The sequence below is a fragment of the Portunus trituberculatus genome, chromosome 41 (genome assembly GCF_017591435.1).
Source record: "Portunus trituberculatus isolate SZX2019 chromosome 41, ASM1759143v1, whole genome shotgun sequence".
In the NCBI taxonomy this organism is placed as follows: domain Eukaryota; kingdom Metazoa; phylum Arthropoda; class Malacostraca; order Decapoda; family Portunidae; genus Portunus; species Portunus trituberculatus.
In genome coordinates, this window is record NC_059295.1 from 9,840,988 (window position 1) to 9,867,046 (window position 26,059).

General features: G+C 41.2%; 2 protein-coding genes across 11 annotated transcripts in view; one reads left to right on the forward strand and one right to left on the reverse strand.

Annotated features, from left to right (window-relative positions):
- Positions 1-26,059, forward strand: part of LOC123516623 — a 162,087-nt gene that overhangs the window by 135,760 nt on the left and 268 nt on the right. For 6 of the 9 annotated variants that reach the window (XR_006678261.1, XR_006678258.1, XR_006678264.1 and 3 more), the window contains one exon: positions 2,596-2,722. The exons of 1 other annotated variant lie outside the window; for it this stretch is intronic. The gene's annotated coding sequence lies outside the window, so the exon portion shown is untranslated. Of the gene's footprint in view, positions 1-2,595; positions 2,723-3,145; positions 3,270-13,409; positions 13,927-26,059 lie in introns of those variants that run through there. 2 more of the 9 variants (XR_006678265.1, XR_006678260.1) reach the window with 2 other exon arrangements.
- Positions 13,662-26,059, reverse strand: part of LOC123516622 — a 68,609-nt gene continuing 56,211 nt past the window's right edge. For both annotated transcript variants that reach the window (XM_045276182.1, XM_045276184.1), the window contains exons 10-11: positions 21,817-22,225; positions 13,662-14,710 (exon numbers count right to left, since the gene is read on the reverse strand). In XM_045276182.1, coding sequence (XP_045132117.1) covers positions 14,557-14,710; positions 21,817-22,225 — 563 coding nt within the window. In that variant the 3' untranslated portion in view covers positions 13,662-14,556. The remainder of the gene's footprint in view (positions 14,711-21,816; positions 22,226-26,059) is intronic.

Consider the following 26,059-nt stretch of genomic DNA (forward strand, 5'->3'; position numbering starts at 1 on the left):
GTTTCAATTTCAAGGAGAGTTGTTGTTGTTTCTGTAGTGCTTGTTGTTGTTACCGCTGCTACAATTATTTCTCTTTCTCTCTCTCTCTCTCTCTCTCTCTCTCTCTCTCTCTCTCTCTCTCTCTCTCTCTCTCTCCTTTCTGTCTATCTCTCCTTGTTTCTCTTTCCTCCATCCTTCACTTTCCTGTTTCTTCGTCTTTCTTCTCCTCACGTTCGCCACTTCCTCCCATTCCCCTCTCGTTCTCGTTTTATTTTCTCTCTCTCTCTCTCTCTCTCTCTCTCTCTCTCTCTCTCTCTCTCTCTCTCTCTCTCTCTCTCTCTCTCTCTCTCTCTCTCTCTCTCTCTCTCTCTCTCTCTCTCTCTCTCTCTCTCTCTCTCTCTCTTCTCTCCTCCCTGCATTCTTCCTCTCCTCCTCCTCCCTCCTCCTCCCTCCTCCTCCTCCTCCTCCTCCTCCTCCTCCTCCTCCTCCTCCTCCTCCTCCTCCTCCTCCTCCTCCTCCTCCTCCTCCTCCTACTCTTCATGTTCCCTCTCAACCTCTTAATTATTTCACTTTTTTTTTTCATTAACTTGACTACGATGATGCTCGTTGTAATATTCTTTGTTGAGAGAGAGAGAGAGAGAGAGAGAGAGAGAGAGAGAGAGAGAGAGTGTGTGTGTGTGTGTGTGTGTGTGTGTGTGTGTGTGTGCGTGTGCGATGAATAAGGTGACGGTGGAGTGGGTGTCAAGAGGGTTTGTCGTGGTGTGGGTGAGTGGGTGGGCGGGTTGCAGGGTGGGTGGGGCAGGGTGGGCCTGGCACGGAAAGAGGAAGGGGCTGCATTGTGGAAGAAAAATATTGACTTGTGTAAGTGTAAGAGAGAGAGAGAGAGAGAGAGAGAGAGAGAGAGAGAGAGAGAGAGAGATGGTGGGGGGAGGTGATGAAAGGATAAATACCAACACACACACACACACACACACACACACACACACACACACACACACACACACACACACACACACACACACACACACACAGCAAAAGAAATTAAAGAAAAAAAATCTAATCGGCAGAAAATGTCTTGGTTTTTATCTCTACAACTTGGCAGCTTTTTATGACATTATATTTATTGCTGTTCTTTTATAAATGCCCAGATTCAAAATTAAAGAAAACGGGAAAAAAAGACAGTTCGAATTAATATTTTCAAACTGGAGATGAATAAGCAAATGTATAGATTATGTATAGATGAATGCATGTGTGTGTATGTATGTATGTATGTATGTATGTATGTATGTTCAGCATCAAGGTTTTTCTTTTCTTCCTCCTTCATTTGTCTACTTCATTAAATTTCTCTCGTTTTTTTATTTTTTTGTTCTTCTTTTCCGTCTTTACTACTTTTCTTCTTTCTCTCGTGTTTTTTTTTATTTTTCTATTTTTCATGTCTTGTTCCATTCCTTCTGTTTCTTTATTTCTTATTTACTTTTCACCTCTCATTTTCTTCCCTTTATTCCGTGTGTCTACTTTATTGATTTTCAGCGTTACAGAATATGTATGTACGCATGTATGGTCTGATGGATGGATGGATGAAAGAGTGAGTGGAAGAATGGAAGAGTGGATGGATGTAGAATGAGTAGGTGGAAGGGAGAAGAGTGGATAGATGTATGAATGAGTAGGTGGAAGAATGGAAGAGTGGATGTATGTATGAATGAATGGGTGGATGGATGGATGGATGGATGGCTACTGGCTGTGTATGTACCTGAATGAATGGTGTGGTTTGGGAGCACAGAAAGTAAAGCCACCCATGAATAGACAGATTATGGGTTACTGTGTGTGTGTGTGTGAGAGAGAGAGAGAGAGAGAGAGAGAGAGAGAGAGAGTTACTGAGTATGATAGACGGATAAACGGACAAAGACAAACAGACAGACGGACATACAAATTCGAAATATCATTAGAGTTTTGGCGTGATGGTGTCTCAAAGCCACTCCGACCTCCCCACCCGTAAAGAAAAGGAGAAAAGTGGGAAAAAGAGGAAGAAACGCAAGTGTGTCCCAGTAGTTTTCCTTGACTCTCCTGTGAAGAAAACAAAAAAATGGATACGCGTGTTTTTAGAATGAGGTTTATTTGTATCAGATAACACGCTGCTCCTGTTCCTTCTCAAATTCGTCCTAATCAGTCAAAAATGTAGATTATGATACACTACTGTCCTGTATGAGTGTGTGTGTGTGTGTGTGAACTGTTTTCTTTCTGTATTCTGTAGATGATTAATGGCCTTAGAACTATATTATCTTGTCATCGATTTTAAGTATAAGCATGTCTGGCCTTCAGTATTCGTATTTCTCTATGATGTGTGTGAATGAATGTAGGTATACAATATAAGTATGACTTCATGAAAGCATGCATGGATTGATGTACTTAATCCACCATGTTTGAACACATCTTAAAAACTAGCCAGGAGACACACACAGGCGCCTACAAGTCCAGGTGGTCTGTCAGCCTCCACGCTGCTGCACGGCGCGGGTGGCTCACTCCGTCACGCCGAGGCCTACGGGACTCGCATTCTGTCCTGTAAAACGCACGCCCCCTGGTAAATACGTAAATAAATCAGCAAGAGTTGAATTTCAGATTGGAGGACTGGCGGCGGTGGGGAGGCAGCCATTCCGGAGAGAGGCGGGCGTCATTAGCCTAATATTGCTAATGTCCAGCTGGCGGGGCGGCGTGACACGTCTCTTCCTAATCCTTCACTGAATGGGTAAGAGAATCAAATACTTTTAATGGATGCTGCTCCCCCTTTGCTATGAAAGACCAGGGATCGGAACCCCAAGCCTTTATTCTAATTGAAGGTGACTCTGTATAGATGACTTGGTCTTCTTCCACCGGCACATCAAGGGATAGCCAGCCAGGATGCCACATGTCCTCTTTCAACTCGTATTACATTTTTTTTTTTTTTTATACATATACTTCTTCGTTATTTTTGTCATATTCGCACACTGCATCGTGAGGGAAAAGGTATAATTCCCGGTGAATGTTGGGACAGCGTGCGCGAGGCTTCTCTTTACTGGCTATAGAGGGAATTCGTAAATGTGAGTGGAAATCGAGGGGAGGCGAGTAAATGCGAGAGTCGCTCCGAAATAGGTAGGCGATCGGCGACCATTGATGCGACTGTTTCTTTCAGAGCGACGAGCCTCCAGATTTTCCAACAAAGGCGACCGCGGGGTTACTTTGACTGCACGTAAATAAGGCCTCGCTCTGTCGTGCAGCCATTCACCTCTCGCAGCCCTCCAGGCGTCGCCAAGCGGGTCATTATTTAGTGTGTTGAGAGTGGCGTTTCTGCTGCCCTGCCCTTTCTGCTTCCCTTCTCTTCCTCCTGCTGCTGTTGCTGCTGAGTTGCTGCCGCTGTTGCTGTTGGTAATGTTTTCTTTTGGTCGCACCAGGAAGTCTGCTTTTTCTTCTTGTTGTTGTTTGCTTATTGTGTTGATTTGCGTGTTGTTACGTTGTATGGTGAAGTGATATTTTTTTTTCTGCGGCAGCTTTCGTATATATAATCGTTATTTAGAGCGGCCATACAGTAAGATAAATTGTGGAACACCTCATCATTCACTTTAAGACACTACGCTCATGATGAAAGCCAATTTGAATTTAGAAATGTTCAGAGAGTGGGAGCCTGTGTGCGCTGGCTGATGCATCGGCAGCCGGAGATGATCAAAGCGATGAATAAAACAGCATCAGGGCAGCCTCGATTGTGCCAAGGCCTTCCACGCGGCGGACCACGCAGGACTTGGTATTCGTAAAGGTGGTAGAAAACGAACTGTACTGGAGGTTGCTGAACTAAGTGGGCATAGGTGATTATGCGTGACATATTATTCGTACTGGTGATGAACATGAACAAAACTTTTAGAGATTGTTTAACTAATTGAGCAGACTTTTTAAATGGAGGGACGAGATGTAGATAGTGGTGATGGTGGTGGTAAGGAGTGCATTGCTTGTAAAGATTGGGTGACAGAATCAGTATCACGACCCGCGCTATTCGTATTTCCTTTTTTTTCAATTATTACATACTTTGAAGTTAATCTCAGGTTGTAACCAGTGACAGCCGCACATTATTATGAAGAATGTTGTAGCTAGTTCACGATAAATTAAGGTGGAAATAGATAAATGGATACAGAAAGCAGACAGTGACGGACTGAGCAACCAGTCAATAGAATACTATACATGCGTTCTCCCTGAGCCTGATGGACTTGCTTTTGTGGTCGTTCTTACCGAGCCTCGCGTGCCTTGTCAAAAATCCCGATCATACATTTCAGCGGTCGTCTGTCTGAAGCGCGCCTGAAAGGACTGTTTCACTCATGAGACTCAAATATTGTCTTGCCATTCAGCCTCAGCAAAATGTGCAGCTACAACTTTTAACAAATCACGAGTCAACAGAGATGTGTGTGTGTGTGTGTGTGTGTGTGTGTGTGTGTGTGTGTGTGTGTGTGTGTGTGTTGTCATTAGTGAGCGGGTCTTCTTGGATCTTGTTGATAGTTTTACTTCTTCATTCTCTCCCATAGTATTTTTTTTTCCATCAACACAATGCAGTATTTGAATTTTCATAGGGAAAAATTAATGCCTTGAGCAGGAGTATATTAGTAGTTGTTGTTGCATCACTAGAAGAAAAATAGCGAACAAACAGTACAGCAGAATCGTTAGCAAAGTTGGTCTTCCCTAAGTAAAGTAGTTAAGAGGATGATTCCATGATAAAAAAAAATATATATATATTACAGTGTATTTTTATAGTAGTATTGTTAATTTATTATTCAATCGAAATCGTTTTCTTCTTTTTTATTGAAGGATCATTTAAAGTATACTTGCCACTTTTCTTCATATATTTAGTTCATTTACTATATTTTCCTTTTTTGTTTGTTAGAATAGAATAGAAGAAAAATCAGACATTTACTAAAGTAGAAGAAATGTCATGAGTCAGCTCAGGTTCTAACTTCGAGAAAAAAAAATCGAGTTTACTGATTCCAATGCCTTGTACACACACACACACACACACACACACACACACACACACACACACACACACACACACACACACACACACACACACACTGGTGGAAAGACTCGAAATGTTCCCTCAAAAGTGTGTGTTTGTTTACATCGGCTGCCGCCCCTCTTCCCGCCCGGCCCAGAGCAATTATTTGGCCACACAAAAACAAGAGCTCCCGGGTCAGCCTCGCTCCCTCCCATTGTGCGTCGCTCATTGTTTCACTCGCTGCGGCGCTGACTCCTGCTTCCGCCTCTCGTCCGGAGCGCAGTGTCGTTTATCTTCGTTGACTGCCAAACCTCTTCACTTTACGCCTCGCAGGACCCCGCTCGCCTCAAGAATGTGGATACAAAAATGCCACAGGGTAAAGTTAAGGACAAGTCAACCTTAAGGTCACGATGCACACAAGGCAATTGAAATAGAATAGCAATGGAATAATAGCGAGAGTGCGGAGCATTATAGAAAAATAACAAGGATAATAAAATAACTCGAAAAATTTTAGGAAATGAAAATGTGAAGGCCAATAATGTGAGGGAGATCATTAGGAGGCGGAGGGAGAGGAAGAGAAGGGGAAAGGAAGAGAAGGAGGAGATGGCGGAAACCGTCTGTTTGTTGGGACGAGGAACCGGCAGTGCTTTGTCTCTTCAGAACCATTGCCTCGCTCTAATGACTGTAAATGTTGACTCTTCAGGGGGCGTCAAGGAGCGGCCGGACGACCATTGTGTCCCGGCCCGCGTGCGAGGCTCACTTGTTTGTGGATTGTAGTGCACGCATTGTCTGTGGCCCCGCGTACCTAACTGTCTTGTACTGTACCGCTGTGAGTTGTTTCTTCCTGAGGGGCGTGGGAGAGGGCGGTTCTACACTCCATTAATAACTGAAAACATATTTTGCTTTACTGTGGCATAGTTGCTTTTTTCTCTTTTCTTTTTTTTTTTTTTTTTAACAGGAAAGTGCACGTATTGGAAGTTTAAGGTGAATGTGTAGGGGAGCGAGTGAATAATTTATGTCATGTGGCCCATCTCCCAAGAATAGATCTGGGATGTAGCTGCAGATGTGTCCACTGGTATGGGCGTCTTTTTAACATTTAGACCACTGCGAGAGATTCAGACCAGACAAACAGACAGACAGACAGACAGACAGACAGACAGAGAAAAAAAAGTACGAATGAACTGCGGGAAAACTAATGTTAATAGTGAAGGAAAAATAAGAAAGGGTATATTAGTTGGAGAAAGAATTTGGAAGGAAGGGAGATTAATGGAAAGCAATAATGAAGGGTGTAAAAGAAGGGAGGGGAAGGAAAGGAGAGGGAAAAGAAGGGAAGGGAAGGCTGTTGTGGAGTGAGGGTCAAAGAAAACGTAAGGTGTATAGAAAGATTAGGCGGAGTGAGGATGGAGAGGAAAGAAAAGACACAGGAAAGTGAATGGAGGGAAAAGATGGCGAAGGAAATGTACAGAGAGAACGAGTAAATAAAACAATAGTATCCTTTTTGTTTTCAGACTTTTCATGATATACGTTTTAGCAGAAACCAGAGATTAGCTAGTTAAATCATTAGATGTTTACCGGTATAGTAGTGTTGGAGATATTAACCTAACCTCGTTTAGCTATAGTATAAAAAAATAGAAAGGTTTTAACCCCTTCAGTACCAGGACATGTTTTCATAGTTATTCTGCTTACTATTTGGTGATTTTATACAACTTCATAAACTTATTTTGGGATTAAAATAGACTCTGGCTATTAATCCCATAGACCCCTTCCTAATGTAAGTAAAATCGTTAAATCATTTCCAAAACTCATGGTAAGAATGTGTCCCAGTAGTGAAGGGGTTAATATAATAATGTAAGGTTACTTCTATTTGTGTGGGGCGATATGGTAATGTCAGGAAAATAGGTACAGCATAAAAAAGAGACAGTGTAATCTTGGCTGTTATTATCTGTCTGGGCCGCATTTAGAAACACTTTAGGCTCTCACCACAACTATTTTCAGAAGGATGATTACCCGGGGCCTCAAGAGTGTTTCTCCTGTTAAACATGTAAAAATCTTGCTAATCTGACACTAGAACCATAAAAAAAAAAAATTCAAAATCCGTTTAACTTCAACTAGAGCCTTTTGAACGTAGTGAAGGTGTGGCGCAGAAATGTTGCAGAGTACCTATCCTTGGAACAGCAGCCCTTCCTGATGGCTTGAACTTTGAAACACTGCTCTCTCAACCTAAACTAGTTTGAAAGACCATAGAGATGTTTAGATAGCAGGATTCTTACGATGATTTTCTTACTAATAGCGCTGAATCTTAGTTCAACTACACCTTGAAAATACAAAAAAATAAATAAAATAAAATTAATGAATAATTAGATCAATTAAATAAAAAAAGGGCCTGTTAAAAGTGCCCGGATGAAGGTATGGAAATATTTTAAAGATACAGACTCGGTTAATTTATTTCGCCATCCATTTACGAATTTATCTTACTGTAGTTTGACAAAGTTTATGCTGGGATTTTATTAATAACAGAAAACTAGTTCGGTACATTGTAAAGGAAGGATAAACATGTTAACTGGTAAATTCTGGAACTCCCTGCGTGCTTCTATATTTCCACTTTCACATGGCTTGAACTCTTTCAAGAGGTAGGTTTCAATACATTTATTTTGTATTTTTGACCAACCTCAATACACTTATCCTGTATTTTTTACCAACACTTTGACTTTGTACGAGGACACACCTCAGTGGCTCTGTTTTTATTGCAATGTTGTGATATCCTTAGTCGGTGCTGCTACATAAAAAAAAAAATAATAATAATAATAAAAACAACCCATGCACGGATCTGCCATATTTTTAGAAAATTTTCAGTAGGTTATCCCCAGCCGCGTGTACAGTTGAGCCTCAAAATAGTACATAGTTCCCGGATGCATTTCAGTATTACTCTTTTAGTCTCCTTGTACACTACTATAACCACCACACATCACCTCTCACTGTCAAATCCGCTTCCTTGTCTTGATGTAACTAGTTCATCAATTATTCCCACTTTTGATGAAACTGTTTTGTTATTAAGTAGGCTTTTCTTGTTCTTCATTCCATCACCCTCCCATTCACCGCAGTGTCATTCATCGATTTACTTCACGCTTCTCACTTAACTAACTATTTCAGTGTTATTTTTTAAACCTTTCTTTAAATTATCGATCTCTTGAGGCATATTTACTTGTTCTACTGTCATTTCCGATCTCTAAGCCCTAGAATACCATAACGCGTTTCCATATTCATTCTTCTTACTAGTTGGGTGATTTTATACAGCCTCAGAAATTTTTGTAGGCGATTGAAATGTGATGACTGTGGCCACTAATATTCTGACCTCCATAGACCCTTCCTAATGTCAATATAATGGTCTAATCATACACAAATCTCAAGGTAAAAAGTGTCCCATTACACTGGTCTGCGATGTTTTCAAGGTCTAACATAATTGTAATACCTGATTTTAGACCAGTTTTTTGCACTGAATCCAAAAATCATGCTCATTTTACTCAATCAGATCAGGTTCATGAAATATTAGCACATTAAAAATATCCTAAATTCCGATCTATTTCTATGTGAATAAAACGCAATATTGAAAATATTAGACTGATTTATTCACAGAAGGCTTACAAAATATTTTGAATAGATATCAAGAAGAGTATAATGAACTAAGGAAGCTACTCATGGATGAATGGTCTCTTCAGGGGCTTCCGTTTGTGCTGAGCAGACTGCGCATCCCTCTTTAGGCACCAGCAGTAGTCGGCCAGAAAGTTGACATCCAATCGGCCTTGATAGCGTTCCTCCATAACTCTGATATATTGGTGAAAGCACTCACCCTGTTCTTCACTGAAGTCTCCACAATTTTCTGGAAAATAGTCCAGATGAGACCGGAGGAAGTGCATTTTCACTGACATGCGCGCACCAAGTTAGCGGAAATTCTCCATTAACTCATCAACCACCTTCTGATACTGGGAACTTCTGTGGTTGCCAAGGAAGTTTGCAATGACTGACTTAAGGGACAACCAGGCAGAGAGTTCAGCAGGATTCAGTGCATCATCAAAACTAGTATCCTTGATGAGTTCCCTTATTTGAGGACCATCAAATATTCCTGCCTTAATTTTCTCCATGCTTTTCGTTGAAATTTCTGATGTAAGAAAGCAAATCCTCCACCTTCCCTGTCCAATGCCTTTACAAAGTTGTTCATTAGACCGAGTTTGATGTGGAGGGGTGGAAGCAATATCTTGCTCGGTTCAACCAAAGGGTGGGACAAAACGTTGTGTGACCCAGGTTTTAATCCTTGTCTTGATGGCCACTCTTGTCTGACATAATGCTGGTCATCAACACGGCTATCCCATAAGCACAGAAAGCATGGATACTTTGTGTAACCACCTTGAAGTCCTAGGATGAGTCCAACAACTTTAGGATCTCCACAGATCAACCATTTGTTTCTGGTAGTTCAGAGCAGACAACAGACGTTCCATGCTTTTGTGGGATTCTATCATTTCAACTGAGTGCCCAACAGGGATCGATGAAAACTTGTTTGCGATATTCAGAAAAACTGCTTTGAGACTTCTGTTAGATGAATCAATGAAAAGTCTCCATTCCATAGCATCATACTTCAGACCAAGTAATTCAATCAGGTCAGCAATATTGCTACAATAAACCAGTGAAGATGCTTCATCAAACATAAAAAAAAATTCTAAATTCTCTCGCGGTCCTGACATCAATAGAATGTTGTTCCTGGCGCCAGTAGACGTTTCTCTCGAAAACGAGAACCCAGTGGCTGGGCAGACTCCTTCGAAAGGTTCAGGTCTCACCAAATGGTATACTCTCCCTTTTCTTGTTCCTCCAATCCCGTAAGTTCTCTACACATGTTTTGCAATAGATATTTTGACTCCAAATTAAGCGTGATATGCCTTCTTCACAAAATCAGTGATTTTTGCTTGACGGTCTGGAAGAATAACATGTCCGCAGATGTAACAAAACTTATTAGGATGTTTTTTTTACACTTCCAATCCATTTTTATGGACCTAAAAACGGAAATGAAAATATTTATTAAAGGTTACCCACTATCTGGTTTTGCAAAAGCAAAGCCCATAAACGCTTGGATTGCAATATTTTTGAAAAATATGCTGGAAAAGAAGTTGACAGTATCTTAGAAACCGGACCTGATCCGGGAAAATAAACTGTATTTTTTAATTCAGCATGCAAAAATGGTCATAAATCAGTTGGAAAACCATTGACCTTTTCAAAAAAGTTTTGAAACGCAGACCAGTGTTATTGGTGTTAAACTGGGTACAAAATGCAAATAATAGACTGATATATATTTTTTTAATCACTTCATTTCTTGTAGATCTTTATAATGACTCCATGCATTACTTCTAGGGGTTACTAATGTTTCGTATGGTAATGAAAAGGTTTACTTGGTGTTTGGAGTTTGGCAGTTCTTCCCACTCATTTCCCTCAAGTTTCATGTGGTCGTTGCCTCTGGTAGGTAGACAAGGACGAAGGCTACAGGTTGCTGGTGAATAGAGGCAAGCCGTAATTTTTCTCTTCTCCGTGTATTCTATCTCCATACTACTCTGTCGCTGGACCAACATTCTCCCCTTCGCATGATTCTGGCAACATTTTTCCACGCCAACACCGACACCTTTTTCCGGAGTTCTCCCTGTCAGGCGTCCCATTCCCCTCCGTTTTCTCTGAAGCTGTTGCCTCGCAATGAACCCCGCGCTTGGGGGAAAAAAGAAAGTGCGTCCATTTGTAATATGTTCATTTTCAGTACAGCAGTTCACAAGACTATCTCGATCTGTGTTTCTTTCATGCATTCCCCACACGTTCACCATTTCGCCTGTCCGCTTTCTATTTCCTTCCATTATTTCCTGCACTTTTTTTTTTTTTTTTTTTTCGTCGTATTGTTCCTCCCCTCCTCAGCTGTTCAAGTTAGATCTGCGAGAGTATGGAAGAGTAATTGCTTATGTTTTGCTCTCTCTCTCTCTCTCTCTCTCTCTCTCTCTCTCTCTCTCTCTCTCTCTCTCTCTCTCTCCAACATTTGTCACTACATCAGACATGCATAATTTTGTTCTATTTGATAGTTGTGATTTAGAATTCCATGGTTTTTGTGAGGTAATCTAAAAATGTCTGCAATACATTCATCAAAATTTAGTGCATTCATTTGTCAAGTTTTGTTATTCTTCCCTTCACAGTTTTCACATTTACTATTATATGCAGACATCAAGATATTTCAAGGTCACTTCACCCCATACACCGTCACTCACGGCAAACCAGCTTACCGACACACTGACTTAATTTTCTTTACTTCACTGACGCGCACAGATGATCTCTCACGCTCAGGCGGTTTTTTTTTTTTTTTTTTCCCATCTCCTTGACGTCAAAGTATTCAACTCTCAGCTGATTAACATCACATGGGCTCATTATCATTAATCTTGAGCTTGTGTAGTGTTAACAAGATTGGTATAAATACATACGTAATCCAGTTTATTACTTTTTATTTATTTATTTATTTATTTATTTTTTTTTTTAGGGGGGGCGGGTAGTCAGACATTGAAAGCTGATGTTCACTGCATCTCTCCAATTAGTTTCACCAGAATGCAAACCATACAAAAAAAAAGTGTGGGTGCAGGAGAGATGCCTTCATCTACTATCCTCCCAATGCCTGACTGAGTGGTAATGCTTTGGCAGTCTTGCAGCATTGCATGATATGAACTTTATGACTTTATAAGTTAGAGGATATTGATTAGCTTTTGACATTGCCATCAATACTTTACATCTCAAACATAAACTTACCAGTGCTGCTCAATAAGATGCCTTCAGGTGACAGGTCTTTAAGAATTATGACAGATTAATAGTAAAAAATAAAACAGACCGACAAGTAAAAACAAACATGTCAGTAAAAACAGACATCTGATAAATGAACAAAAAAAAGATGTAATAGAAACTTATTCATACAGTAGTCACACTAACACTGTCATCGCCACAACACACATTACATGGTTTTCAAAATTATGAGATTTCTTGATTTTCTTTTTATTATAAAGCAAAATAATGTTGATAAACCAGAGCTTAATCTGATCCAAAAATCAATATTAAGCTTGTTTACAAACCTGAATGACAATTTTCTTCTGTGAAATTAAAAAATTATTTATATCTAACATTGATGTACAGACATATTTTTTGTGAAATGCAATAAATACAGCTAATCACAATTTACAAATGTCAGCTCTCTGAATTTCTTAAATTTACTTGCCATTCCAAAGACTATCATGAAGAGAGATTTTTTTTATTTGTTATATAGAAGTTTAAAAGTTGGTTTAATATAGTAGACGGGTTCACACTTGTCAATATGCAACTGATATTGCAAGTAGAAGTATCGACTGAGTCCTTTTAGTTGGAACATGTTCACACATAGCAACTGGGGAGTATTAGCTGGTTGGTGGGAAGTGAATGTAAACAAACAATAACTCAACAAGATGTCGTCTCCTGGTGACGATGACGATTGCAATCAAATTGAATCATCGCAAGTATTAAATCCTCACCTCCAACAACATCCTGCATAGAGGGAAACAGTCATCAGAGAGTGGCAGTTGTCTCATCAAACGCTGATTTGCATAAGCTATTTTTTTTGTTGTAGAATTCACTTTTAGGGTCCCAGATGTGCTCTTGTTCCCTCACCAACTCCACAATCTTTTTCTCTAGATTGACACCGCTTTTTTAAACCTTTCTCTGTGACATCACAATGTAAACAAAGTTGCAAATCGGCTGAACAAGACCAACGTGTTGGTCATGTTTTGTGACTGATCTTTCCAGTTGCTAGTCACCAATATTCAGTCAGAAACTCTACCAACTTGCAATTTCAGTCTTATAATAATGACACATGTGAACCCGCCTTAAGGATAATTCTTCTCTGTACATGTTAGGGCTCATACATCTAATCCATCCCCAAGAGGTGTTCAAATTTTGGGATCACCAATGACAATTTTGTCATTTCTTTCCACACTAATGCATGTTTAGGGCAGTCCTCGTGTGTGTATTTAGGTTGTGAGCATGCCGTGTGTCTGTGTTTCCTTCAAGACACCAGAAATGGTCTACACTGCACTCTTTAGTGATAAACAAAAATAAGGCAGGCAAAACAAAAATATTACACAAAATTATAAAGTTAAATAAAAACTACCATGAAAGTCAATAGCAGAAAGTTGAGAAGAGAGAATGAATCCGATCAGTATTTAGTCACCAAACAACATTCCATTTACTTCAGTGTCTATCCACACTTCAATATGTCACATGTAATATTATGCCAATACTCACTCATTCCTACGAGCAATTTTGTATTAATTTTTTGTAATGTTATAAGATGTAGATTCATTTTCTTAACTGGAACACTTCTTTGTCACAGATAAATCAAACAACCTCACTAGGCAGGTCCACTGAGTAAAATCAGAAATATTTCCTGAACAAGAATGAAGACACAGAGGGACTTGTCTTATTTCACACTGGCTCCTGTTCACCAAAAAAATTAATTATAGAATCCACACCAAGGAGCTTTGACCTTGTGTCTGGCTGGTCTGGAAGAATACCTTTCTTCCTACTTATGCATGAACTTTCTTTTTAAAAGACAATAAAGTAAAGGGATAAACAAGGCTAGATATATAAGGGTCAATTTTACTCATTTGTAAATTATGATTTGCTTGCATCTATTTCATAAGTTCTATCCTTACATGCTAACTTAAAACTGCATGGTTTGTAAACATTTCTAAGGGTTACAAAATAAATAAAGTTGAATTATTTATTATAAACAAAGGATAATATTGAATGGAATGAGATGTATAAAGAAAAGAAAAGAAAAGGAAATTACCATGATGAAGAGAATGAGAAAAATACTCTTGGGGTCTAGTGATAAAACCTGCATAAACCTTCACAAAAATAGATAAGTCATACCTATTGTAGCATTTGTTTTGTTAAAACCTTCAGAAATATGTACAAGATCTAATTAAAAAAAACAATATAAATGATTCAATAAATACCATATACCATGTGTACTATTTTCCTTGTACAAAGTAATAATGCAAGTAAAGAACTGATTTCCTTCTCAGCGATGTCATGCCTTGTGATGCTGAGGGAAAATCTCCTACTCTCACTCAACCAAGGCCATTCTCATTTTTTGTGCAACTTTTTATTATCATCATAAAGAAATCCCCTAAATGTTTTAAACAATTGATATCTTAACCATAACTGATATAGTTTACAACTGAGCATTGGGAATACTAAAGAAAAATTACACTATCCTAACATATGTACCTCCAATATTATTTTATTTACATTTAGTGCTGCTATCTCTTATAAAAGTACACAAATATGCCACTCTAAATTTGCAGCCCAATATAAATCCATCATTACTATTCTATCAAAAGATTATGTGCTACTAGTATTACCTATACAGTTTATCTTTTTACATAGGATAATGAGAGCACGTCATTAAAGCATGAGGCCTCTATAAAGTACGTAAAATCAACAAGACGTTATGATGAAGACAATTATCTCATTCATGAGGATTCTTCACCCTCAATAGCCTTGTCTGCTGCAGTGCTTCTTCCTTTTCTCTGCCTTTTCACTATACTTCCTCTGCTTGCACTCCTGCCTCTGCCCCTCTTTGAATCTCCTACAACGACTACATTATTCTCTCCTCGTCGCATTTTTCTGTAGAAAGATACAATAAATTTGTAAGTAGTATTTTGATTTATAGAGATTAACCTGTAACAAAGATAACTAAAAACTCAATTGCATAAAAATGAAAATACTATAAATATTTGCTGTTCTAAACAAACATGGGATTATTACTCTTAAATTTTAAGAGTTTCAACTATAGTGTTTGTTTGTTGTAATCCTGAACGTAGAAGTAGAAGTATATTACATAATGAAGAAACAAAGAATGAAGCAACATGAAAGAGAAGAAAGATGAAAGAGAAAAAAAATAGAATAAATAAGAAGAGCAGAGAATAACAAGGCAGTGCCCTCCAGAAAGGTAATTCATATCTTGCACGCCACCCACCTGGTCAAATCTGCCACCACCACAAATTCATCCACAGCCCGTCAGGCGGAAGTGTAAACCGCCGCTACCCTGTACCACACAAATTGGGCAAAAAGTAGCAGATTGGGCTACTTTTGAAGGGTATGCACTACTTAAATTCATAATCCGCTACCTGTGATTTTTTGGGCTACTTAATATTATCATGATATGTTTGGGCTGCTTGATGACATTATTGGGCTACATTTGCAATTTTTCTAAATGTTAACAATAATAATGATATTGTTACGAATGTGTGTGTATGTGCGTATGTGTGTTTTGCGCGGGCTGGCTTTTGTGAGTGTTGGCACGCGGCGCAGGGGAGAGAGTATGCAAGAGAGCACGTGCGAGGCAAGACTGGGAGACGCACGCTCTGTTATTAAGACGTGCTGCCTGCTGTTGTGGTCTGTTGTGCCCACCCCTGGGAATGCCTGTGAGTGCCCTGTGTGTGTGTGTATGGAGGCTGCCCTGTGATGTACTGTGAACTGAGGACTCAGTAAAAAGGACGTGAGTAAGCTGGTGTTTCTCTGTCCAGCGTTGCCTGCCATTACCCACCATTGTGTGCCTCGTGTTGATGTGCTCCTGTGTGCTCCGGACCCTGAGAACGAAGCTGACGCAGCCAGTCAAAGCAGACAACCACGGGTGAGAAGGTAACAGTGGTGTCAGGAGTGGGATTTAGTGTCCTGTGTTTTACCGTGCTTGTGGTTGCTTGTGATTGGCTAGCGTGATGGAGCATGCTGAGGCTAATGGCGGTGGTGGTGAGGCCGAGCCGGGTGAGAGGAAGCCCGACCAGCTCGAGCTGATAATGTCTATGCTGGCATCTATGAGGGCAGAACAGTCAGAAAAGGCACGGCAACAGTCAGAACAGGCACGGCAGCAGTCAGAACACACACAGCAGTTGATGGAGGTGCTGCAGTCTAGCCTGGGCTCCTTGAGGGCAGAGGCGCAGGATTACACCGATCGTTCCTGCGAAAGTGTGCAAGGTGAACTGGAGCAGAATCTGCAGGCAGTGAAGGGCGAGCTGGAGAAGGACCTGCAGGCGCTGCGGGATGAGGTGAGAGACATAAGGAGTGAGACAGATTGGCGCCAACTGGATATGGCGGGGTGTCCATAGCCCGACAAGGGGTGTTTCGGGAGCCCTGGGAGTGTCGCTTCTGCCCCTCCTGGTGCCGTGGACAGGGACTGGGGCCTTGTTGGAGCAGCTGGCTGATAATGTCTATGCTGGCATCTATGAGAGCAGAACAGTCAGAACAGGCACGGCAACAGTCAGAATAGGCACAGCGGCAGGCAGAACACACACAGCAGTTGATGGAGGTGCTGCAGTCTAGCCTGGGCTCCTTGAGGGCGGAGGTGCAGGATTACACCGATCGTTCCTGCGAAAGTGTGCAAGGTGAACAGGAGCAGAATCTGCAAGCAATGAAGGGCGAGCTGGAGAAGGACCTGCAGGCACTGCGGAATGAGGTGAGAGACATAAGGAGTGAGACAGTTTCGCGCCAACCGGATATGGTGTTTCAGGAGCCCTGGGAGTGTCGCTTCTGCCCCTCCTGGTGCCGTGGACGGGGACTGGGGTCTTGTTGGAGCAGCGGGCCCATGGAGGGGTTCTGGGGGCCCGCCAGCGACCTTGCGGCCTCTGGAAAACGCAAGTTTGTTGGTGTCAAGTTGCCCACCATCTTCCCTCACTTTCCCGTCCGGCATGGCACGCGCGCCGTCTTTGTCACCTCCACCCTCACCGCCTCGCTCGCCTTTCCCCAGCTTCAAGTCTCGCAAGCCTGCCAAGTACGACGGTAAGGTAGCCTGGGAGTCCTATGCTGCCCAGTTTGATCTGCTGGCGGCTGCACAGGGCTGAGACTAGGCTGAAAAGTCCTTGCAGCTGGCCACAGCTCTCAGGGGTCCAGCTATCGAGGTTTTTGGCCATCTCCTGCCAACGCAGCATGCCTCCTTCCCTGACATTGCTGAGGCACTGCGTCGTCGCTTCAGGCACCGCCACCAGGCTGAGGTGTATCGTGCCCAGCTGAAGAAGAGGACAAGGCAGAGGGGCGAGACGCTGTCCCAGCTGGCCCACGACGTAGAGGCACTGGTGAGAAGGGCGTACCCAACGGCCGGTGAGGAAATGGTCACCATGTTGGCGCGTGATGCCTTCCTGGATGCCTTGGTGGACCACCAGCTGCAGATTTATGTGAGGCAGGCACACCCAGCTGATGTGCAAGTGGCTTTAGCTCGTGCAATGGAGTTTGAGGCCTTCATGCAGACCGCGAGCTCCCTGTCTACCTTCGCCCGGCCCCGCAGTGACGTGAGAGGACGCAAGGCTCAAGGGAAGAGGAGGCCAGCGTCACGTGCGGCGAGCTCAGGATCGTTCAGTGGGCGGTGCAGTGAGAAGGGGCATGTGAGAGCCCGGTGCCCGAGGGAGCGAAGGGCGCACTCTCTCGACCGGCCTGATTGTGTTGCCTTTCAGCCTTGCTGCGAGGACTGTGGTGGGGCTGGACATCGCTCCAGCGCTTGTCCCACCCCGAAGGAGGTAGTGTCAGCGGGAAACGACTACGGGCTGAAGGCAGGGGCCACCTCTCAGCCGGCCAAAACTCCAGTGCCCTGGCTTGTGTGAAGTGTCACTACACTGTTGGCAGTGCGCAGGTAAGAGGCGCCGTGGACGGAAGGCTGTGTCGCATGACTGTGGACAGCGGCGCAGATCACACACGCTGGTGTGGCCAGGGCTGGTGGAGGCTGAGTGGTTGCCAGACTCGCCTCAACAGCTGTGTGGAGTAACGGGGGGACTGCATGTCGCTGCTGGGTCCGGTGAATGCTCGTGTGCGTGTAGGTGGCGTGGAGGAAGACATGGCGGTCTTCATCGCTGACCTGGACGAGGAGTGTTAACTGGGATACGACTACCTGACGAGGATGGACGCCTGTGTTGACTTCAGGCAGAAGAGAATGACGGTACGTGGCCATGACATGCCTTTCCTTCGTGAAGTCAGGCGTGCTGAGGTAGTTACCGCGAAGCGACTGAGGCTGCCCCCACGCACCGAGGCCCGCGTTCAGTGCTGTTTAACACGTGTGATGAAGGAGGCCGAGGGTCTGGTGGAACCTGTGAGTGACCTGCGGCTGGCTGACGGTGTGGCACTTGGAAGGAGCCTCGTAGGAGCGGGGAAGGAGTTAGTCACTGTGTTACTGGCTAACTTCTCTGACAAGGCTCGAAATATACCCACCGGCACGCCGGTTGGGCCATGTGAAGAGGTGCAGCGGACCGAGGTGCGGCGGCAGGCAGAGCGGCTGAGTGCGGCGGGCCCGCTGCTGGGCTTCCTGGAGGACCTGGCGCAGCGGAGTGCCACCCACCTGAAGGAGGCGCAGACAGAGCGGCTCGCGGTGCGACAAGCTGAGGACAGCAAGTCGCGCTATGAAGGAGCTGTACAACCACCACATGCGAGACACCAGGTATGCAGAGGCGAACAGGGTGTGTCTGCACAACCCCCGACGCAGGCGTGGCCTCTCCCCGAAGCTGCAGAGCCCCTGAGAGGGGCCCTATACCGTCGTGGCCGTGCCCTCAGCGGTCACGTACAAGATCAGGAGAGGTCACAAGCGAGCATTGGTAGTGCACGCGGACTGCTTGTGGCGCTACCACGGCCCTGGTAGCTTCTCCTGGGGTTCAGATGAGCCCAAGGTTGCTCTGATGTTGTTAAAGAATCTTGTATCCAGCTCCCGCTCGCTCTTCTTGTGCCTCATTTGCAGTCTGCCAGCACTGAGTACAGATGGAATCTCTTCAATCTGCCTATAATTCACCAAGATGGCCCCAAAACGTCCTTCATCATCTTCTGTATGTGGGGTTATTTTTGATAGGTGGATTTTTTTATAAAGTGGTAAAGCTCAGAGGAAGATGGTGACTGACTGTGGTGTAAGTGGTGAAGGCAGTGACACAGTGAGTGTTGTGTTTACATATTCTTTGTTTTGTTGTTTTCTCTTAATATTTTTTGCTTTCTCTTATTATTTCTTGCTTTTCCCTTTAATTTAAATACACTTCTAGTATTTAGAATGGTAAATAATAAAACATGTTAATTCAGCCAAATAAATAAGAGTATTCTGTACGAATTTGTTTGGACCACATCCCGCATCCCCCCTATTATCTATTGTTTCTTATGAGAATTACATAATTGTTTTACGTGCGAATTTTGATATATGCTATGCCTCTTGGAATGCATCTATCGCGTAAATCGAGTTACCTGTACTGAGTTGTAAATTAAGTTTTATCTACAGTAAAATAAATAGAACAATTTAAACAGAATGAAAACACTACCGACTTATAGCATTTTAACATATACTAGCATTCAGTTTTTACTTTTTTCTGTACTCATCTGTTTCACCATTATATTGGACAAACAGTTACTTTTAAAATCCTAATGGTAAGTGTCCAACCACCTACAGTCCTGCTTCAAACATTGGAACAAAAGAAACAAAAGTAACTGCTACTCATGGGGACTGTACATACTCCCAAAAGAAATATGTTTAAGGGTGAAGTAAATAGTTAATAGGCAAGGGACTCAGGGAAGCCAGATAGGACTCCTGGCTCAGGGAGATGGCCTCTTCCTTTGCCAAGTTGTGCAAGGGACTGACACTCTGCAGTTAGTATGAACAATAACTTATCTACACAAATACTGTAGTTTATTACTATAGAATATTTTAATTGTACAAAAGCTAAAAACATAATACCTAAAATAATCTAAAATATTTAAGAACGTAAAATTATACTTATAATTTCATGCCTAAATAGCTGAACAGAATGCTCATCACTTGGTGGCAGCACTGAGCAGTCATCCATGATCATTTCATTATGAAACAATCATGTTTTTAGCTTTTGTATCAATAAAATATTCTACTGTAATAAACTACGTTATTGTGTAGGTATGTTGTTCTTCCTACTTACTACTGAGTGTCAGTGTGTGCAGTCCTCATAAGTAGCAGTTTCCAGTTTTTACCATGTCTTACTACAATAACATGTGTAAATACAGCCATTAGGCCATGCTCAGTAGCTGTTTTCTGGTGTTCTAGTGTTACTGGTGCAAATATATGTGAAGGCTGCTATTTTATATCTACTCTATAGGTCAATTCCTAGTTTTGACCATAAAAAAATTACCTTAAAAAACTTGACTTATACACCACAATATACAGTAAGAGTAATAATTATAAATATTTGTGACTCAGCTAAGTGAAAGATAAATTGCACTCACACCACTGTTAAGTATAGCAACATTTGTTAGGATACATAATACTTTAACCCTCTGCTATTGCGCCTTCTGCTAGCGCGTTTTATTACTATCACGCATACTTAAAAAAAACTGCACGTATGTCTATATTGTGCACAAAATTACTGCTATTGCGCCCTTCATTAAAAAATTCTCAAGTTATGACATTATGTGATAGTTGAGTTTCTCTATATACTTGTATTGAGAAATAGTTCATCACATATTTCTCCAATCTACCCATCCACCTTAACTCCTAATCATCCACAATGATTTGATGGCATATATGAAACACTTTTTTCAAGTACTTCTACCTACCCTAACTGCATTCATCACTATTTTATTGCTGATATTATTATTATTACCAGTATTATCACTTTAAAACTATTTATCAGAAAAATTAAAGCAATCTAACCTGAGAGGCTGTAACGCATGTTTACAAATATCTGCTGATTGGCACACTGACTCAATGCCATCTAGCGGTGAGGAGTAGCAGCAAGTTCATGATCATAACAAAACACATCAACACCCTTACTGTTATGGCAGGAGGAGGAAGATATTGAGTTACATAATCTCCTATCAACTACAAGTGGTAGATTATGTCAAGGATCATGGCATTATAGCAACAGCAAGGGCTTTTGGGTCACCACCTACAGAAAAAGTGTTAAGTGTCTGGCAACAGGAAGACCAACTGAAGAGCGCAAGGAAAGATAAATGTTTTCTGCTTGTGTAATGTACTGCTAGACTGCTTTCAATAGACAAAGTATGCTCAAATACACTAAATGAATTTGACTTGCAGAAACGGGTGTGTGTCTCACATACCTGTGCATCCTATATGGTCTAAATACACTTAATAAAATGCTTTAAAGTAATATGTTAGTATGATTCTTGGTTAATTTTTTTATAATGTATTATTTCTTCATTTTTATATTATTATATGGCATAAAAATTGGACAAAAAGTAAAAAAAAAAAAAAAAAAGTTTGGAGGTCCTAGTGTCACTTTGACTTATTACCATAGGTTCTTCACTTCACCTATCGTGATTTCGGCAATCACGTAGCGAAGGGTTGAGTGTAGTACATATCCATGGAGATAGTGAGTTCATTTTCCTTTATTATTATCATTATTACTATTATTATTATTATTATTATCATCACCATATCATTACAACTTATTATCCTTTACTCATTATGTTTCTGTAATTTTGTATGTAGGATTATTTGTGGTGTCATAGTGAGTGACTAGCCAACCTCTGCACTGACCGTCATGCTCATAACACAGCATGTTAACATGATCTTACTCCATTGATACTCGTAGTTTCCATACAATTGTCAGTACAGTAGGTACAGTAGTATCATTTGCATTACACATCAATGTGCTGATACTGATGAAAACAATATTATTTAAAAAAAAAATATTTACCCAAGGCAGCTTTCCTGAAAAACTATATTAATTAAAGAATGCTGGTAAACAAGTAAATCTTACATAAATATCGTATATACAGTAAAAACTCACCTATTGAGGTTAGCTTCTTTGAATGATGTAATCTTGAGAGCAGCTCTCCTTCTTCTACCACAGTCACCTGATAAAATTTCTGCATTGCTTTTGTTGTCTGAAGAATCCTGGGCTTCAACATTATCATGAAATGGACTTCCTTTCCCTGACTTATCAAAGAATGACTTCATCTGGTATGGAATCTTCCGGCAATTATTTAATGTTTCCGAACTGTGAAAGCCTTCAAACCCAATATTTGGACTAACAAAAGTAATGGGGCACACACTATTGATCTGTTCTTGGCATGTGCCCTGACCTTGAATCAGTTCCTCATCAGAACAACTGTCTAACATAATACAATCATCATCAGAATCATCTTTCTGTATTCCAGTTTGAGTATTTCCTTCACACTTCTCTTTTTCAATAAGATCTGGAAATAGACAAAACAAGAAATTATTTGCACTTATTATCATAAAATACAAATTAATAGCAATTTACAAATAAGATGTACTCTGATAACTATATGAAGAAAAATTTGTAAATTATGGTGCCTTCTATTTACAGTGATCAGTTTCAGACCACTGATCTGGCCAAATGAGCTGTGTTCTATTCTTATCTTGATCTGGAATTAGCCAGATCTGTGTGATCCAATTCGTGATCTGATCCAGAGGTGCATTATAACAGACAATACTTGCTGAAATTGCTGGTGAATAGTGATGGTAGCAGATACCAGAAACAGGGGATATAATCATCATATTACAAGTCACACATAGCCTTGGTTTAAAGGCCATGAACAACTCTACCAATGACTAGACTACATGATGAAGCCAAGGAAGATAATATTTAGTTAGTCAAAACTAATTAATAAGTGCCTAAGTAATGGTGTCATTAGTGTCAGCACTCAGGCCAGGCTAGCCTCACCTTACATCTGAAGATTTTCTCATTTCACCAATCTTTACCACAGCAAGTATTTTCAGCTTGGTATGTATATGAAGAAAGGTTTGTGTGAAACTTTATCATACAATATTTGTGGCCTGGCATGGAACCCAGTCTCTTGCTGCCTTATCAGACATGTTTCTGGAACTTATTCGCAGTCCAACTTCCTAAGATGTATAGTAGGATGCATTCCTCGTTGACACTTCCTTAGAGTACAATGGTGAGCATCAACAGTCTACCACATAAAACAGTTGGGCAGCAACATGTTTGTGTTGTTATTGTTTTGATCAGTACTGGCTGGAAGTGTTCTATTTATCCTGAGCATATCCACATCAGATCCAGAACCAGATCAATTACCTAGAGCTGATCAGTACTGTGAATAGAAGACACCTTTAGCAGCAACAGCAGATTATTGAAGAATCAGAATTAAAAACCAAATTATTTCTCTCACAACTTTAGAAACATGACTTCATCATTCATTATAGCAATTCATTAGTACCTTCCCCCAGATACATTTCTGAAAACTAAAGAAAGCTGTTTTCATCATCCCTTCTATAGTCCATTAGTCAATGTTTAATATCTTGTGTTCATATTGAGGTCCCAGCAAAGTAAAATGTATGATCCACATTACAATACAATGCTCTTGTTTTCCATTTCCTTCTTTAAGATTACGACAAGAATAGTTTTATTTTATCTTCATATGGCACTAACTGTTATGTAATATTCAATATCCAATCTAAATCAATAAAATCTCACTGAAATACTGGGCAGTGAGACTACAAAAACAGAATTACCCAAAGGTATTACAAATATGATTTATGCTTTCAACTGAGAAAACCAAAACTGAAATCCTTATCCAGACAACATATCTGGAATTGTATCCTAGGATGCCATGTTCTGTCATTCCTGTGGAAGTCAGGTATGGACACAAGTTCAAAGTTGTGTCTATACTCACTGGGTGGAATGGAAAGCCTAGCCTCCAACCAAACAACTAAATTACAACCCCTTCACTTAAGTTCATATTTTTTTCATTACTGGTCCACATAACCAGCATTGTTAAAGGGGGAATAAATTATTTCTAGCTAGGAGGAGGAGCTATTAGACACCTACTGAAGTCATAATTTACTCCCAGCAAGGTTAATAGCACTAGTACAGGGAGACCGGTAAACTTTCCATTAAAGCTAGTTGTGATCTCGCTGAATGTTTCCCTTTGTGTCTGAACTCAAGGGGGCAGTCACAGCCTGCCCTCTAAAGACCCACACTCTTGAATCTTCCGAGTTTTCCACTATCTTAGACTAAATTTATCTGTGCTGTCTATCTCTCTTCTAATTCTTCTAACTATAGTAAATTCTTTGACTGTTTAACTTCCAAAGTGAATCACATTCTGTCCCTCTACCCTTTCATGGAGATTCCATCCTTGGAGATTTCAATGTTCATTACCAACTTATTTGCCATCCTGGTGAACTAACCTTCAACTTTCCTGTCCTCCATAACCTAGAGCAACTGATGCAACACCTTACTCGTCTTCCTGACCATCTTACAGATATGCCCAACATTCTTGATCTTTTCCTTACCTCTAATCCTTCTCCTTATGCTGTTACCCTATCTTCTCTGTTGGGCTCCTCTGATCACAATCTCATTTCTGTATCTTGTCCTATTTCTCCAATCCCTCCTCAGGATCCCTAAAAGTGGAGGTACCTCAGGCATTTTACCTCTGCCAGTTGGGGGAACCTGAGGAGGTATTATGCCGATTTTCCCTAGAATTATTACTATTTCCGTGTCAGAGACCCATCTCTGTGTGCTAAATGCATAAAGGAAGTGATAGTATCTGGTATGGAGGTGTACATTCCTTATTCTATTTCTCAACCTAAACCTTCTAACCTTGGTTTAACACAGCCTGTTCTCATGCTATACATGATAGAGAGGTTGCCCACAAAAGGTACTTGAGCCTTCATCTCCTGAATCTCATGCACTTTATATTTCTGCCCAGAATCATGCCAAGTCTGTTCTTCAACTTGCCAAACACTACTTCATAAATAGAAAACGTCAAAATCTTTCAAACTCAAACTCCCCTCGTGACTTCTGGCATCTGGCCCAAAATATCTTCAATAACTTCACGTGATTCTTCATCTTTCCCTTCTTTATTTTATCCTGATGGCACCACTATCATCTCATCTGTCTCTAAAGCTGAACTTTTCTCTCAGACCTTTCCTAACAACTCCACCTTAGATAATTCTGGGCTTGTCCCTCCATCTCCTCCTCCCTCTGACTATTTCATGACTTCGATCAAAATTCTTCGTAATGATGTTTTCCATGCCCTCTCTACCCTAAACCCTCAGAAGGCTTATGGACCTGATGGGGTTCCTCCTATTGTTCTCACAAACTGCTTACACCTTGCCTGGCCAAACTCTTTCAACTATGCCTATCGACTTCAACTTTCCTTCTTCCTGGAAACATTCAGCCTGTTCCTAAAAAGGGTGACCATTCTAATCCCTCAAACTATCATACTATAGCTTTAATCTCTTGCTTACTTAAAGTTTTTAATCCATCCTAAATAGGAAGATTCTTAAATTCCCCCAATTCCTCTTTCTATCAACTCAACACAACCTCCCAGACAACTATCCCATCTTTTTCAATGACATTCAACTGTTTCCCTCTTCCACACTGAATATCTTCGATCTGTCCTTTACTTATAACCTTAACTAGAGATTTCACATCTCATCTCTTCTTAAAACAGCTTCTATGAACTTAGGCATTCTGTGGCATCTCCACAAGTTTCTCTTGACCCTGCTAACTCTGTACAATGGCCTTATCCATCCTTGTATGGAGTGCTCTTCGCATGTTTGGGGGGTTCCACTAATACAGCTTTATTAGATAGGCTGGAATCAAAAGTTTTCCGTCTCATCAACTTCCCTCCTCTGACTGACTGTCTTCAGCCTCTTTCTCACTGGCAAAATGTTGCATCTCTTTCTATCTTTTTATTGTTATTTTCATGCTACCTGCATGCCTCCCCTCCTCCTGCAGCCTTGCTGCATAAGGCTTTCTCCTTCCTCTCATCCCTATTCTGTCCAATCCTCCAATACAAGAGTTAACCAGTACTCTCAATCATTCATACCTTTCACTGGTAAATTCTGGGAACTCCCTACCTGCTGTTGTATTTTCATCTTCCTATGACTTGACATCTTTTAAGAGGAAGTTGGTTTCAAGACATTTATTCCTGGCTTTTGACTAATTCTTTTGGATCTTTTGGTGGACCTGCAGTTCCAGTGGGCCTTTTTATTAATATTTTGTTGCCCCTGGCAGATTTCCCTCTTGCATAAAAAACTAA